The following is an 18359-nucleotide window of genomic DNA, read 5'->3' as shown; positions in this document are numbered from 1 at the left end:
AAATAGTAGATTTATTATATACATTGTAAAATAATTTATGTCTGACGTTTTTCAATGCTTTTTAGATTCCAATAATTTCAACGACTGCTTGAAGCAAATTTCCTCCTAAGCGTTATACAACAAAATAATGAAAGATTTAACCTTTGTTTAAGCTACGAGCACATAAAGATTTAGCAAATCTATTAATATTCAGCGCCAGATGACATCAAAGCCGTGTTCAAATTTAATTACGAGTCAAATATAGAAGGCTATTAACCGCTATCAAGTGAACGTTGGAATAATCAAATTCCCAGCGTAATCCCCATATCGACTTTCACTCAAAATAGCTAACAACCCAGAACATTCTCTCCGGGCCACTTTCCAAAACACGATTCCCTATTCCATTAGACCCTCTCGAAGTTATCTCGCGTTATTTACATCGCCTGACCGTACCGTCTTATGTAGTAGGGTGCGGACCCTTATGTGTGGGGTGGCGGTTTGTACATAAGTGAGCAACCGTGGGCCGTGTGTCGTTGTTTATAAGGGTGGTTTTGTCGTGCGGCCCCCACCGAGGGCGGGGTGGTGTCGCGGTGTCGTTGCCACGGCAACGGCGCCCGGACGCCGGATCGCGACGCCCGCAGTGTCGGCCGCCGCGCCCGCGCCCCGCCGTCAAGTGACACGCGCTGCGAAAAAGCACAACCGCCCTACCTATACGTGCTCTATCGTTTTCTGATGTTTGCGGACAATTTTTCAAATTGTAAAGCTGTCTTTCTGTATGTTCATGATCGTTATGATGCGTATTCAGTGCCAGATTATTCTTTCAATAATTGGAACGTTTTAAATAAAACTTTCGGTAAATAACCGTAAAAAATATAGCTTAACAAAACTAAAACACATATTTTAATGATACTATCAACAAAATTGTCTCACTTTTTTGTATGCAGATTATATGTAACGAAATTATCCTAATCGATTCTAATTAGGATAGGTAATAGGATTAACCCATTAAATTATTGTATGGTCACCGATCCTTGATAAGTGTACAAAGGTTCTATTTAAAGTACGTCGAAATCGAGTCTAAAGGGCCTCCTTTATATTTATATGTAATTTATATGTATTTATATGTAACTGCCTAGTTACATACAAATATATGACAAACAAACATACAGGTGAAGCTAATAAGAGCGTGTTAAAAACGTTACATACGTCCAGCAAAGTGAAGACAATAAGTATATTTATTAAAGTGTGAAATAATTCATAATAAATTCAATTAATGACCATATGTAATTCGTTTATTGATTGTGCATTTATTTAACAATAAAGTAGTAAACACGAAACAGTATAGAAAAGTAGAGAGAAGAAACAGTATGCCTAACACTAACTGTAAGCAATATAAATTAATATTATGATTTTTTTTGGATATACTTCATATGATATAATACTACATTATGACTATATATATTCCATAGTTAATTCCTCGATACGATCATACTAATACCTACTAACTTCAAAGTTAGAACAATATATTGGGTTAGCTATTGCACTCGTATATGTTTAATGGATGTGTCGATATGATCCACTGAAAGGACCAAAAAACAATATAATACTGAAATAATTCAATTTGTAACAAAAAAATGTACAACTTCCACCGCGAGCATGGTCACAGCAACCACCCACTCTAAGTCAGGTCGACAAGGCTGGAGGGTGGGCTAGCACCTTTTGTTTAGGACCCCTCCCTTCATTTACTCGCAGAGCTCTCAATGTTGTTTGCAAAAGGTTTAGGTGCCTAAATGTGAAGGGAAATGTCACGTTTTCACTTTTTAAGCGCCCTTTGTTGAAAAATATTTGCAAATACACCCGTCTTATGTATGGAAGAGATATTTCTCATACAATCGGCATGCAATAACGATGGATTATAGGAGCTATTGTTCCAATACTGCTTTTCCGAATGTATTTTTAGTCAATGTTGTTAAATACTTGTGTACGTATACTATACTGGTATCGTGTACAATAACTTGAAATGGCAAAACTTTTCTTTTAGGTTGGTTAATAATTGGTTGAAGCTTGAGCTCTTTTTATTTAATGAGTTAATGTTTTATCTATATAAGACTTCACAATTCGTAATAATAAATATTACACTATGTTTGAATGGCTTTTTAATAAAATAAACATGCATTTTTCATTGTTTTGTTTATGTAATTGCATGTATAGTGAGAGATTGATCGATGTCTATCATGGACGTACCTACTATAAGCATCTATACTCACAATTACCTTCTAATAGGTCGTCTAAACACGTCCGAACGGTGTTGTGTATAATTTTCATTCAAATTAATACATCCTTTCGTGGCAGTAATGCTCGAAGTCTATTGAATACGATCATAAGAAAAATCTGCCTAATATATGCATGTGCCTCGGAAAATTTTTGAGTTGCGAGTCTAGTTATTTATTGCAAGTATTTCCCCATCGTTGAGAATATAACTGATACGTATAGTATATAAGTATGTACATTTTTAACAACTTTGTCACGTTTGTTACATGTTTACATTAGTATTTTATGAATAAATTACTTATTAAATTGATTCATTGAAATCGATTTTTTATCAATCAATTTCCAATAACACTTATCTTCATTTAAAATATTCAATCAAACCAATCTTGCGTACATTTATCTCCGAAAAGATTCCTACTAAATGCAATGTTTCTTAAAGCACATAAATCTATAAGCTATCATGTAAGTACGTACGTTAAACTAGACCAAGTAATAAATAAACATTTATTTACGTTATTAAAGCCGGCTTCTGTGGAGTTTGTGTGCCGCCGACGAAACTTATTTCCACTATTTTCGTTTGTTGAGTTCAATACTTTGTGCTGAAAGTAACAGTTCCTTTGAATGTCGTTCTAGAATTTTCTTTAAGCCGAGCAAGTAAGTCGTTTTATTTACTTTTATTAAAAACTGTTTCAGAATTTCACTATTGTTCAAATAATTATTGTAATTACTAGCTTTCCGCCGGAATTCGTTTATATCGCGCGACGTGGTATGAAGTAGTCTTTCCCAAGGTCTTTCCCAATCTAAAACCGTACCTTCTAAAAAGTATGGTAAGTCCTTTCCCAAATTCAACTCCATCTTGATACCAAATTTCATCAAAATCGGTTCAGTGTATTAAGAAGTAAGTTTAGGCGTAATGTTTAGGTGTGAAAACGTATCAAACAGACAGACAGACAGAGTTAGTTTCGCATTTATAATATTAGAAGACATCGTTAGCTGTTATTACTACTTCTATTATTAACAGTTATTATCTTCATCCAAGTGGTAACAAATTTAAGAAAGCAAAAATAACTCAAATCAGTTCAGCTGAGCTTATGTTATGAGTGGTGCAATAACACAATTTTCTTTAATATATATATATATATATATATATATATATTTATATATATATATATATTTTGATGTGTCGTGGTAAACTTGATTGCATACCGGACAAATCTTTGTGGTTTTTGGTATGCGTTATTTAATGTATAAATTGTATTTTCTTTTTAAATAAATTAAAAAAAAAAAATATATATATATATATATATATATATATATATATATATATATATATATATATGAATGGTTTCAAACATGAAATCAAACATTTGTTTATTTCTATAAGTAGAAATTATAACTAGTCTTTTTATGAAGCGTATTTGAATCTTCAAAATAAAAAATTTAATATTAACGACCGGTTTGGACAAAAAAGCAATATCATAATAATAAATGCTTCAAAATGTTATCAATTATATCCTACTGTCATCCGTATTTTTAAATGCCCATACTTTATGCCCGTTTCCAACCAAATCTCTGCAGCACTTTGCTTTTAGGAACAAATAAACTATTTAAAAAATTGGGTTTTAACGAGAATCGGCCTCGTAGTCTGATGCTATTGTATAAGTAAGATATATAAACGATAGTACAAAATTGAGAGGCAGATCCTATATATCCTATATAGAGGCATTTTTGTAGCTATAATTCATTTTCACTTTTTATTGGTGTCATGATAATCTTTATGTATGTAATAATGTATGGATAGAGCCCCCTATTTATTATCTATAATAAAAAAAAGTTTACATCAATGTATGCTATTGTGTCTGGGATGTATTAGGTACAAGTCTAGACAACCTTCTTAAAACGCCCACGGGCAAAAACTAGTATTTCTATAGTTCATGTGTTATTCAGGTACATAAGCTAAATCACCGCCAAATATTATCTCAATCCGTCCGTGGTTTTCGCGCGAAAGAGTAATATACCCTCAGAAACTTTCACGTTGTTTAATATAAGTGTGCATTGGACGCCATCCAAGTCATAATCACAATACATATAGCAGTATAAAAAGGGTTACATTTGTATATAATGAAAGAATAACAAGAAAAAAACATCCATCACTATAATTAGACAAACGTCATCCAATTCTTATTCGATAAATTTTTTCGTGTTACACCAGATGTCGAGAAGTTGTACAAAGACAAGGTCTGAAAGTGGAAGCTTTGTACCCGCTTTCAAAATGTTTGAGGCAATTATGATGCAATACTTCCCTGAGAGTTTTGCAATATTATTCCTTTATATCAATCGTAACATTTAATTCGTGAAGATTTAAGTGTTGGCAAAACAATTGGACAAGAAGACTTTCGTGATGTATAGCAAGGATTACTTTGAATACAAGCGTAGATAATTAATCATTTGTGTGCTCTATAAAAATTACGGAGTCATTAAAGTGGAGGACAATCAGAAGATAGATACAGACACTTGTTTATTCTATTACCATGACCTTAAATGACACGATAGAATCAATACGGCATTAGACACCACGAATATTCCCCTGAAAACATTTCGCAAACGCCACACAGCACAACGGCATCCTATATCCATCTATATTGTAACGTCAATACGATACAAAAGGTGGGAAACTTTTTTCCCGTCGTCTCCATGCATCGATCGTTTGTCGCACGGGTGCGAGATCCCGCCTACATTTCACGCGAGAGGTGTTGATTGGTCCGCCGATGATACGCACACAGCGAAACTGGAGCAAGGCTACGATTTGATGAGTGCACATCTTTTCAGATGACTGTCCTCGGCTAGTACATGTTATGTAGATGATTATTGTTTCATTGGTTTGTTTTAGGTGACGTCACCACGTGGTGAGCTATTAGCTGTAACCCTCGCTACCTGTAAGTTTTTATTATATACACTGATAAAGATTAATGTGTATGTATAATCTGAACTGCCACTATAATTATACTGTAAAGCAAATGCCTCCCTCTCATCTTGCTTGTATGCTTGTATTTAGTTTAAATGCCCTAAAACATTAGTACGCAATAAATAATAAAAATGTTCAATAGCTAAAAAGTACATACAATGAAGTTGTATAAATAAAGGATGGTATGATGTTTTTTGGACGCATAATTAAAAAAAAAAAACGTTATCCGATAAAAATTTGCCGCTATTTCATTCACGGTATTAGTAAAAACCTTTAAATCAACCCAATCACGAGTCTGTCTCGGTTTAAATTGGTTTTTCTTATATAGAACATATTATAGACATACTTGTATATGAAAAATAAATTAAAACAATTTTGAGTTACTGATTATCATCATTCATCATTCTCGATTATTTGCAAATAATATTCATTCCACCAAGGCCGTGAATGAATGAATATACATATATTTATTCACCTTTCTAAATATAATCACAAAAAATTTAGGTAAGTTTATGGTTTTATTCTAAATAACGTTAAAGCATAAGTAAAAAAAAATACACATGTACGGTTTAAGAAAAGCTATTTCATAAAGATTTTCCTTTTCTTTTCTACCTATTATTATTAAATACCTCCACAGTTTCATTAGACAGTAAATATAATTTACAAAAACAAATACAACGAAACGCTAACATCTTAAATAGAATGCGTATAAATAATAAAATATCAAAGATAACGCACATGAATCGACATGAACCCAACCACGGAGCGCGAACGCTACCAAAAGAATATCTACACTTGAAATCTAATTCCGATTTCATACAATCGCGCGAGCAGATGCGCGTACGCAAGCAACAAAGGGCAGCATTTGTACCGAGCATTCGTAATACATCTAATTTGACGCGGCGAGAGCCGTTGCATAATGGCCGATGCTCGTTTGTTCGCGCCCTGATCGACAGATCTGATAATTTGAATATGGAGAGGCATCGATGCGTGATGCGTCTGCGCCGGCACAGATCCGTGCCGCAAACGTTAAACTGGATTCGGGTACTTATGTTACGTACGGTGTTCAATTTTTTGGAAGGATTTCGGTTTTGTTTGCTTTTTTTTGCTGACGGTATCGAATTTGGAATTTTTAATATTATATTTATTATTGTGCTTGTTCACGTTGCTTTTGTATGCGTTAATGCAATTTTCTCACACAATATTCGTTATATTATAAATAAAAACCGTATCGCCTCAAATTATTAGAATATTTAATAATTTTGTACTGAGCAATGATTTTTACAACTGACAAGTGAAACATTATCAAGGTATCAACGTATTAGAACATAGGCGTTAAAATAAGAATTATTTTATTATTCGACCTCTTATGTTCACCAATTATAATAAATAACAATAATAAAGATAAGTAAAAGATAAAAACTTACTGTTAGCCTTGATAAAGAAGTCCTCGCCAGGAATGTTGCATTTTGAGAGATCTGAATTGCCTTGTAACAAGCTCAACTCAGGGTGATCTGCAAAGTAATCTTGTGCGAGTTTCGCCTGTACCTGGTCTGCAAAGAAAAACTTTATTTGAATTTACTGTACATTTGTGAATTATACGTCAATGAAGACTAAATCAATGAAATTAGGTTAGGTATTTGCTATGTAGGCTTTGAAAAGAAAATAGACATAAAAACAGTAATAAGAATAAAGAAATCAGAAGCGATAGTAAATAATAAGTTAATGAAATTTTATAGACCGCCCACTGTATTGTGTTATGTAGACTGTTATGTATTATACTAAAGAGACATGGATTTCTTAGTTTTAAAAATACAAGAAGGAAACGACCATAGAATTTGTAATTTCGATTAATTATATAAGTTAAAACAGCCGCGATTTGATAAGAAACTATATATGATTATAATTATAAAAATTACAAACATTATGGCAACGCTGGGAAAGTAGGTATTGCCTATAACAATAAACCTTCTTGAAATTAACATTATAAGTTATTTGTCTTGCCGCGAATTTAGATAAAATGTAGACCATCGTGATGTTTTTCCTACTTTTTAAAATTTTTCTAAAATGTAGCTTTTACACAGATTTGTTTACCAAAATATTGTCATCAATTTCTGATACCCTTGAACATATTTAAAACATAAATTGAAAAATCATATTAATTCAAACTGGTTCTTATCTCTAACAATTAATTATTAATAAGTATTAATCGGCATTAATTATACAATATACATATATTTATAAAATACATTGCAAAATCAAAGTACGCGGCTGTTTTCAAGTGAAGTAGGAATGTATACCTTATAACTATTGCATAAGTTTTGAGCTGAAGTATTTTATACTTAAATAGTACATGCATTATCTGTAAGTTAAGCTATCAAAGCAATACAACCTTATCCTACTATGCCTGGAAAGACAATTAAACATATAAATGTGAAATTGAACGTGAACGCTATTTAATAGGTAGTAGATATTTGAAGTATCTGAATAAATAATAAATAATTAAAATTATCACGAAAAAAACAATTAAACTTGCATGAGGTTTAATGAACAATTCTAGCATTTGTTTATTTCAATTATTGGTTTGCAGGTTGGAAGTCGTTTTCAGTTCAAAATGTATTGAAACCAAAAATTTAATACTCTAAAACAGCCGACGATCACCGCTAACCCCACCTCTCCAACACAAAGAACTGTAAAATCCGAGCAATTTTTACTTTCCGCTCTCGGCTTGTACGTATATATTTATCGATTTATTGCAAACACGAGTTCGTGTTTTAAAAAGTCAAGTAGACAGGGTGTACGGCGATGTGGGTCTTCAATCCTGTGCGTCAGGGTTCAAAATGCGATAAAAGGAAATCACTCTATAAGATTTTTCGGATCGGTGGCTGTGTGTAAAAATGCCGTCTTGTAGGCACACCGCCCCTCCCCAGGCGACATTTTTACAAGGGGGAGGAGGGAGGCCACCCGCGGACGCTCTCGTCATTTCGTTGTCATCCAGGTCCTCCTTTTTGCGCGATCACGGCGCGAGCGTCGGCGTCACAATACTGTTCAGTATTTTTATTCTTTTGGAGAAGAAAATGTGAAAAAAAAGCGTAGAAAATCAGGAACAATGCCGCCCTTGGGCGAGATTACCGCCATCAGAAAATGAATGCTTTGTTAAATCCAACGGGATGTTTTTCAGTTGTTACATTAGACTTGTCATTTCCATTAGAGGCCGGCCCGGGCATAACAAGTTACCGAATGAGCCTACAGCTTTATTTACGTTTCAATTAGGGAAAGTGCCTTGCTAATAAACAAGCTAGCTTTTTATTAAAATACTTAACATCTTTATTTCATTTATAATCGTTTTACTGTACTAATATTTAAACGAATTACATTTTTTTTCACATATACATAAAGGAATATAAATAGATTTATAAAATTAGGTTATGGTCAGCTGTTTTGTCTGTATTGTGTGTTGTTTTTAATAATTTGTTAAATCCTGCTTTAATGCATATCACATGGAAACCATGTAGAGCGCTACTCGTATTAAACAATGACCGATCGCATTATATTATGATGATTAACTCAAAACTTCAATTTCCCAAACGATTCAAAGCCCTCAGTATTGGAAGCCAAAGAAATTGATTAAGGACGAATACGAGCGGTTAACCTCAAAGGCTAGTTCAGACGATCATTCAGGTCGGGCGATGTAACGCGATGCTCTTACAAATCGGCGGAGGCACAAAGCTTTGCCGAACCGCGCTTCGCTACCAATCATATCAGATCTGACAGGACAAAGCTGTAGGTGTCATAAAAGGTAGAAAGGTTGTTGTTGTACAGCTCGATCAGGTTTTCATGAGGCAGAGCGCTCCGTGATTTGAACGGGATTCTCCTGCAGGTTTCTTATTTCAATTCATTGATGGACGACGTTTGTTTGCGAGTTACGAGTGGTTTAGATTATTGTCTATTGATTACAAAAAAAAAAAAATCAAACAAGTGATGCAATATGTATGTTCAACAGTTGAACTAATTTCTCAAATAACACTACCTAGTTGAGTTCTACATAATTTTAACTAGCATAAATAGAATATATATCACTTAAAGAATTTATCAAATCGGATCAGATATTTCTGGGATTAGGGTGTTCAAACAAACTCTCCAAGTATTAGATATATCAGAAGTATAGAATAGATATTTAAAACTGCAAGATTTTTGGTTGGTTTTAACACAGAATATACTACACTTATACCAAACAAATACCTAAAGCCTTCTGTGATAGAGATTTTTATTTCTTGTAATCATCATTCTTTAGTTTTTATCGTATAGGCGTATACAAATACAGAATTTAATATATAGATTAAATTGTACACAGATATTTCTTATTTTACGTTTGCGTGTTACATAAATTGTTAATAGTTTCCTTTTATCATTATGCATTGAATGATCATTACGCCGGGTCTTAGGTTACGTTACTTATTACTAATGTAATGAAAGGAATTTAGGTGGATGGCTGAGATTTATAGGTGTCCGTGTTTGATTATTATTTGGTATACACATGTTTAAAATAAGATGCAGATTTTTCTTTCACCAGCCACCAAAATTTGACAATTACGCATTTCCATATCTAGTTGATGGCAGGACACAAAAAACGATTTACGAGCGCATTAAACCTCCGCACCGCGACCTTATCACCAACACGCGATCCGTTTTTTAAACATAATTCCTAATTTCCGTGCTCTATGCACGTTATCAGAAAGCGATGCGATCAGTTCGCCGTTTTGTCGGGCGACAGCAACCCTTTATCTGATGGGGGTAGCGGGTGACATCGCGGGCGTATCGTCGCATTTCATTACGATACCAAATTATCAAAGTGCACGCTGCACGTGACGATGTTTCAATAAGATTTACAAATATTATGGTGACTTAAAAGCCCTGTCACGCGGCTGTAAAGCGTTGTGGACATGCAACCGGCTGCAGTCTGTGATTCTCGTCGTTTAGGATTCATTAAAACAACCCAAGACAAAACAAACGATTTATAACTGTAGAGAACCATTTTATAAGTAAGATGAATGATATTGAATTGCTTTCACGACAAAAATTTTATCAAATACACAGTGTGCAACAAAATATCTTACAGAACCTCAATCTTTTTCTTAGATCAAACTGAAAGGATTAAAATTCTACATATAGACACACTTTAGTTCAAACACAACGTCACTTTGCCGTACATAAAAGGTTCACATTATGAAATCTGTAAAAGACTTCAATAAAATATTATTCTACGTAAAGAGCCACTTCAACACGATATTCAGTCGCATAAAACTCACGTCGGCACGATTGTGCAAACAATTTTATCTTCCCTATAAATATTTCATAGGTTACGTTATGTTACGGAAATATATAGGAAAAGCTGAGTGATTGTGTATCTATGCGTTACAATCGTATCTCCTTGCTACTCGTTTGATTTGCGATTGTAATTGACGACATCGAACCGCGTTATATCCAGCTGTATTAAACGGGATACAGTTCATATTTATTTATATTCATTGTTATGTTGCTATAATTCCCTGCTTCCGGTTTCCATTTAAAAATAAAAACTAAAAAAAAGGCATAGGCCCAATATATAATGGACGTATCCGAAATGAAATACAGTTTTAAAATAGCCATAATAAAAGTTACTTTTAAAACAATTTCTGAAAGGTAATGATATAAAAAACTGATATGAAATGACACAAATATAATTATATAAGAATAACTGATACATAGAAATTTATGCCGAAAAAAAAAAATTATAACGCTTCCGTTTTTAATTAAGAACATCAATTGAAAATTGGGTCGCTATAAATAATATTTAGTCGTTATGTTAATATCGTTAAGACGAAGGTATTTTCCTTATCATTATTTTAATTCAGGATTCTAAAAGTAGATGTAATAATAAGACAAGATCACGACGTGAAAGTCGTAATAGCAACATAGCTATCCTTACATATCTTTTTATGCATAGGTTTACATTATACTAATATAAAACTGGAACCCACGGATGCATGAGATCTACGTAATAGGTACCTGCGCCAGACCAAAATCGAAATCTATCTGTATAAAACATTCTTAATTCTCAGACCCGATCAACAGATTCAGATTGAAAGAGTAAAAAACAACAATTCATATATTCTTACAAAGTTTCGCGTTTATACGATCAATAGGAAGAGGGATAAACTAGGATTCAATAGGCTAGTCACTAGAGCAACGGCATTATAAACCTCATTCAATAGCAGGCAATTTGTAAAGGAAATTGATAACCAATAATTTTGAAACAATCCGCAGGGCGCGCAACGCAACTCCAACAAAACGATCCCTCACAAAAGTAAGGAAACAGGCAGTTTCAGGGTTTACAAAGAGAATAATATTAGACGACCACAATGGCGGAGCTTGCAGCGAATAAAAAACGGATGTGTCAATAATTAACCGTGTGATTCAGCAGCCGACGCCGGCGGCCATCGATTGCGGGGCCGGTTTCGAAAAAAATAACGTACGCATTGTATATTTGGACGAGGGAGAGCTTTGCTTGTCATGTTTTCATAGCGCGAGGCTGGGGTGAAAAATATTACACCCCCGGGCGAATATGTGAGAATGTTCGGCTAAATCGCATATGCTCGCACACGATATCGTTAAGCCTATTGTGTTTTGAATTGCTTATTTGTTTAGCTCACGGCGTTTAAATATATATGTACAATGTTACGTGGCGATAAGTACAATGTATATACTATATTATCAGGCGTATTAAAATAAATGGATCAAGTATAAATCACGGTTACGGAAAAACTATTTTCTTATCTAACTTTTATACTTCTAAGAACGCAAGGCACAAAGGCCATAAATTACGATAATACTTAATTGTTACAAAGTGTTGTATAAAGTAATCTTTTATAATTTTCATATTAGTTCACGGAAAATGGCAATCGACGCATATTACACACACCCGCCGTACACACTATGTATATTTTATGTATGTATTGATATCAAAAAAGAAAAACTTAAATATTTTAGGTGCTTATTTTATTAATTTATGTACTTAAAATACAGACAAATAAAAGCAAATCTTCATTAGATTTAAATTTTAGAAAAATTACTCATTGTATTAATTTTTAAACAATTTTCGTACAAGCAATATATACATAGGATATAAATCGGATACATATCTTCCTAGTTATCTCTGAGTGCAATCTGAATATAATACAGAGGTTTGATGCTCAGGAAATTGCTTGATCTTCACAAGTCAAGTGTAGTTAGCGGAGTACATACTAAAGTCACTGCTCCTCTCCTCAAATGTTTTGTATTATGAGTCAAGCTATATATTACATATAAGATCGTTGTCACAAAAGAATTTAACTAGGATAAAATCTTTGATGGCCTGTTAATTATCAATAGCCTAAAAAATAAAAGTTTTGGGCGTTGTTATATTGCAAAAGCAGATATGACTGAAATTTAAACAATCACCTTAAGCAAATAATTAATAAATTAACGTCTGAAATAACATACTATAAGCAATTTTTTTTGTCCCAATATTACACAAACACGTATGTATTTTTCTATAAATCAAGGATAATTTTACAAAATATTCTGCGCCATTACAAAAATACAATTCCAAAAACCCATAATATCGCATGCATTTACGGAGCTTAAAAAATTAATTAAATAGCGAGTAGTATCAGACAATAAGTCGGCAAGATCTCGATAAATCCACGCACAATTTGAACCCCGCGAGGATCAGGAAATTCATCTCGCTAATCCAAAGCCTGTGAATAGTAAAAGTGATTCTATTCATCAGCTCTATTCATCAGGGAGGGGAGACTGGGGGTTGGGGAGGGGGTTGGAAAGCGCTAAAATTTAATAAAGCCGAGCTCGTCGGACAGCCCTCGCGATTAATTACGCACAAGAGGCTAGTAATGATACCTACCCGCTCCATAAACACCGGGGGTAGTTTTGTCGCTCATCTATAATTCATCGCTGAATCTGTACAGCGTTTACTTTGGATTATATGTTGATGTTAATATTTGATGGGCGAAATTAATTCGTTTACGCCTAGTTTCATCTGGATGTGTGCGGTGAAGTGGCGACTGTTCATATTGATGCACGTATTGTTTATCACAGCGCGTACGGCGATGTTTATTGGAGTTTTTGAGTGACGTCATTTGTACGAGGAAAATCTAGAAATGTATATTCTCTCTGAGACGGTAGAAATGATTTGATTGTCGTAGTGTGTCTCCATGATATATATCTATTCAATCTGAAGGCATTTATCTGATCAGTGATTTTTATGCTTAGAAAAGTGGGTGGATCTAAGGGATAATTATAGTGAGTTACTTAAATCCAATATTCTAAAGACATGAGTGTCCATAAATGTATCAATTTATCAATAATCTTAATAAATGAGGCCCAACAGTCAATGAATAATCATCGATTTAGTGACTAAATAACCGGTAGATGTAGGCATCCACTAAAAAGGATTTTGTTAAATTTTATCAAGGGAATGAAATAAACGATAAAGAAGTTTTGCCATTAAAATTTATTTTGACCATTCGGGCGACCCTCAGCCAGTATATACTAGCTACTATAATCAAGGCAAAGACGAGTAAATTGACTATCTTTGCAGTTAAGGACCGAGAATATTTTTAAATATTTCCCACTATTTCCCAAGATCAGAACATATAAATATATATCATAGTATCCCCACAACGTACTCCACTCTCCCTCTTTTCGTAAAAGTAAAAATTAAACCACCAGCTCGAATGCTCCGTATGTGAAAAACTTACGTCATAAAAGGTCTTATTAAAACACTCGAGACGCACTTATCTAAACTAAACCCACACAGCACGGAGTGCCTCGTACCCTCCACGCATTATTCCACCGGGGAGCCTCTACAGTCACATTTATATAATTTCACCTTAGATTTTCCTTTTGTTGCGTCGTAGGCAACATCAACCATTTACTAATGAGTTGCCGGTTCATGTGTCTTATATAACAGATCATTTTAATGGAAAATTTCTGCACAAAAAGGATGGCTTCAGCTATTTTCTTTGTGGCAAAATACCGTTGGTTTATGGGAGTAATTACAAAAAACGGAGGTAATTTGTCTTAGAAATATCACGAAAAATATATGTAGAAACAATAAAAAAGTAAAAACATGAAGTTTTATTTCCATTCCATTTAATCCTTTATAATTATCTCGTTTTCTTTTACATGAATTGTTCGTTATAAAACTTATTGTGAGATATAATAATCGAGATATCTCGAATACTTGAGACGTTATATTCTACATAAATGTAGTTACTATCAATGTTATAACGCCAATAAACTTTGCTGTTAATACAAACGTTTATCGTAATGTTGTTCTTTTAAGCATTCAGACTTCAAATAAAATATATCAGTCGTTCGTAGCAGTGGATTTCTATATTCACACATGGAGTACACACCAGTGTACATGCCACAATACATATACGCGGCTACGTCCCCTATTTACAGAGAAATTCTTCAAGTGGCGCGTTTGAAGCCCGGGCATATTCTGATGCGGGTAACGACATCTTTTGTTACGTTTCTACTCCGGTATACGCGGGTATACGCTCGTAATCCGCGCTCCGCTCGAGTATTTCGAGTGTTTCACATTCGCCCGCTCTCCATTCGTCGCGAGGGAACGGCGTCACACTTGACTCTTGCTCGGCTACGAGTTGGGAACTGAAGCGGGTTCCGCCATGTGTCCTTAGCTTTATCAGATCATTATCAACAAGCCCTCTCAGAATAAGTTTGATAATATTAATGTTCCACTGTCAATACTCGGGAAAAATTTAAAAATGTATATCTTCAAAGTGTGTAGATCATATGTTACAGTCCACAGTCCACATAAGCTACATGATTTTTTTTTTTCGAAAAAAGTGAGAGAAAGAAAGTGAGAAGAGAAAGGCATGAGAGTTAGTGGGTCGCCGAGTCGCGAGCGATCACCACCGCCCATGAATGAGCCTAAAACAAGTCTTTTAAAATGGAATTGGGTATAATAATCCGTAATTATAGACACTGGCCTAACAAAATCGCATAGTGAGAGTATTTTAAATAACTTCATAAAAATGTAATTCTATTAATTAACACGCAGGCCAATGAAAGCACTATATCGTAATATTCTTCCCTCAAAACAATCCAACGTAGCGTCCAACTTACTGACAATAACGACCATGTAGGTACGTACACAAAAGAGAATTATTACAAATTGAACTATTACTCGTATTTAACTAGAAAGGAAGTGCTAGTATCCCGCTCCCGCCGCCTCCTCTGGCTCGCTCCTATATCCTCATCGCGTCGCGGTATCGTCTCCGTAATTGGAGCTCGAGTGGCAATTAGCGGCCACTTGCCTCTGTCACCGCTCGACGTCTCTTATTCTACTGCTACCTTGTTATTCCTACCTACTATTTTTAACTATTTACTCGTTAAAGAAGTTTGCGCTGCAGAGCATTCTTAATTTAGTATTCAATTTCAAGATTTTCTTCTCGCTCGCGGTATTGGTATTTTAAAGAATTCAACGATTTATAATGGACCATTACTTTGGGTGACTTCTCTGATTCTTCCTCTATTTTAAGAAAAAGTATTTTAGGTCATCACTTTTAGAGTTATTTTTCATCACGATTGTTACATTCATTTTATATCGAAAGTCAACTATGGTTGTAAAGTTTATAGCAGTAACCATTATATACATTTACAATGATTGTGACTAAAGAAGGTTCGTAGAACGTTTTAGTTTATCTAGTTGTATATTTTACAAATTGAATCAACGTATGAAATATTGCTTAAATTCAAAGTATTCTAAACATGTGCTGACTTTGCATACAGCGATTGAAAGAGAATTTTTATACCACTTCTAATCATCGGTAACAATAATTGAATTTCATGTGCTGGGGATCAGTTCGTAAATTCCATCCTAAGCCCTCTATTAATTGCCAGAATTAATTCGTCCCCTACAAAACATTAAGTTCGGCGTACATAGATGAGTATTCCCACACAAACTGGCTAATTTTTTTAGCCTAGCTACTGTAATTATGTTTTATTTGTGGAGTATTTTTATATTATCAGGTTTAAATTTAGATTTGTTAACTTAGTTTAAGGATAGTAATAAGCTTATAATTAGTTAATCAGTGAGATGGGCGTGTAAGGTACACGCACTACTTCTACAACTTCGTTACTAATTACAATTATTTATATAAATGAATGGCTTTGTTTCGTTTTCCTTGTATTTAACAAATTATTTCAATTATCTTATAAAATATTGAATATACTAACACCAAAAACGACGTGTCTTGAATCATCCAATAAGCGACAATCCTTATCAACCCTTAGGGGGTGTTGGGGGGTCTAATCGCAATCGATACGAGGTCCCTGATGATGCTGACTCAATACTCGACGCTTCGCACTTACGTTACCATTATTTTTATCCATTATATATTAAGGATCTATTCCTTGTATTTAATTTTTCATTAAGATAACGCAACATATTCTTATTTCATAATGTTTGATACAAATATTATATTTTGTGATTTGACAAAGCATGTTTGTTTGGTTTTACTAAGAAATTGAAGACGAAATGTAAGTTTAGTGAGTTCTTTTTTATATCATAGCGGGTAACCAAGCTGATGAATCCCCATTGCCATTGCCATTGCCTATTCCCATTCACAAACATATAGCATATACAAAGGCGTTGCCCGTTTTTAGTAGATAGGGGAGAGGGAAAGGATTGATGACGGAAACAAAAGAATTGGGACTGAGAAAAAAAAACGAGCCTCCGGTTAGTTATATTTCAGATTTGATCAAGACTTACAAGTATTCAATGCATTACAAAATAGTAAATGGCAAGAAAGTCCTACCAATTTCTTCTCCTACTTTCTGTTATAAAATAACGTAGATAAATGTTTGATTACTATGATAATGATGAATTGCATATTCAAGATATTGGAAAAGGGAAAACCATTCTACTATTATTGAATATCTGTTACGTCCAGAGACAATTAAGTTAAGAATAATTTACAACTTGCATAACTATGGAGTTAATTTTAATTGAAAACTTCGATTCAATTTCAAGTTATACGTCTTCATAATCCATTGATTAATTAATATGATAAGATATTTCTGAACTTTACTCTAAAAAAGCAGCCATTCAATATTAATTACTTTGCAATTCAATTGTTTTCGGTTCTTAGCAGGTGAACTGGGTAAATTATATATATACTAAATTCTTCATATAAATAAACATGTCACACATGCATTTCTCAGAGTTTCTATTTGTAAACCTTAGAACGAATTACAATCCGTAAATAAAGTATAACATGCTTATTTCGTTCAGGCCCAATATATAGCTTCGTGCATATCACTTTCAGTGTCGTGTTGCATATCCATTCGATATACACTATTGCGTCGTACGTTCGTGACACCGACACCCCGCACTCACACCCCATGTTAGCTACACCCTTACCGAAATACGTTTGCGGCTCGCTCATGTCTGTTACCCAAATATATGTCGTATGTACCGGCCTTAGGGCCTACACGAAAATAAAACTTGTTTCTTGTCTATGGTTTAATGTGGTCATTGTGTACATAGAGGGCGCGCCCCTCGTTGTCGCCGAACAAACATGGCGGCGGCTAACGAGGTTTTTGCGCGCGGCTACCGTGAGCGATTTCGCGCCTAATTTGGACGTACGCTATGCCTCTCTTTATTTTGATTTTCACACAATTTTGGAGACTCACTTTAAAATGCTAATTAGTTGTATTTAATAGCGAGCAGTACGGGAAAATAAAACGTAATAAATAGCGTGGGTCACTAATAATGCGATATTATAGGTATGTGATATAAGTATGTGATACGCAAAAGTAAGGATGCCAAGAATTACAATCGTAATAAATAAAACTATTTGTTACTTCAGAGTATATTGAATTCAATGCTTTTATATGCATTATAATTGTGCTGATAGTATTTAAGCACAGCGATTCCAAATTCCCTAGTACTTTCCACTACAAATGCTCCATTATTCAACGTAACAGCTGTTGAGGCACCATCAAAACATCTAATCTAACTAAAACAAAAACAAGATATCGGAGCATGTCTAGTTTCGTTAATAAAGATGCCACC

At 34.2% G+C, this 18359-nt stretch overlaps 1 protein-coding gene across 2 annotated transcripts in view; it reads right to left on the bottom strand.

The window, feature by feature from the left end:
- LOC119833005 (Fanconi anemia group J protein homolog) overlaps positions 1-18359 on the bottom strand; it is a 52254-nt gene that overhangs the window by 18772 nt on the left and 15123 nt on the right. For both annotated transcript variants that reach the window (XM_038356878.1, XM_038356886.1), the window contains exon 3: positions 6643-6768. In XM_038356878.1, coding sequence (XP_038212806.1) covers positions 6643-6768 — 126 coding nt within the window. The remainder of the gene's footprint in view (positions 1-6642; positions 6769-18359) is intronic.

Source organism: Zerene cesonia, chromosome 2 (genome assembly GCF_012273895.1).
Source record: "Zerene cesonia ecotype Mississippi chromosome 2, Zerene_cesonia_1.1, whole genome shotgun sequence".
In the NCBI taxonomy this organism is placed as follows: domain Eukaryota; kingdom Metazoa; phylum Arthropoda; class Insecta; order Lepidoptera; family Pieridae; genus Zerene; species Zerene cesonia.
The sequence above is the reverse complement of the archived record's forward strand: the minus strand, read 5'-3'. Positions and strand labels throughout refer to the sequence as shown.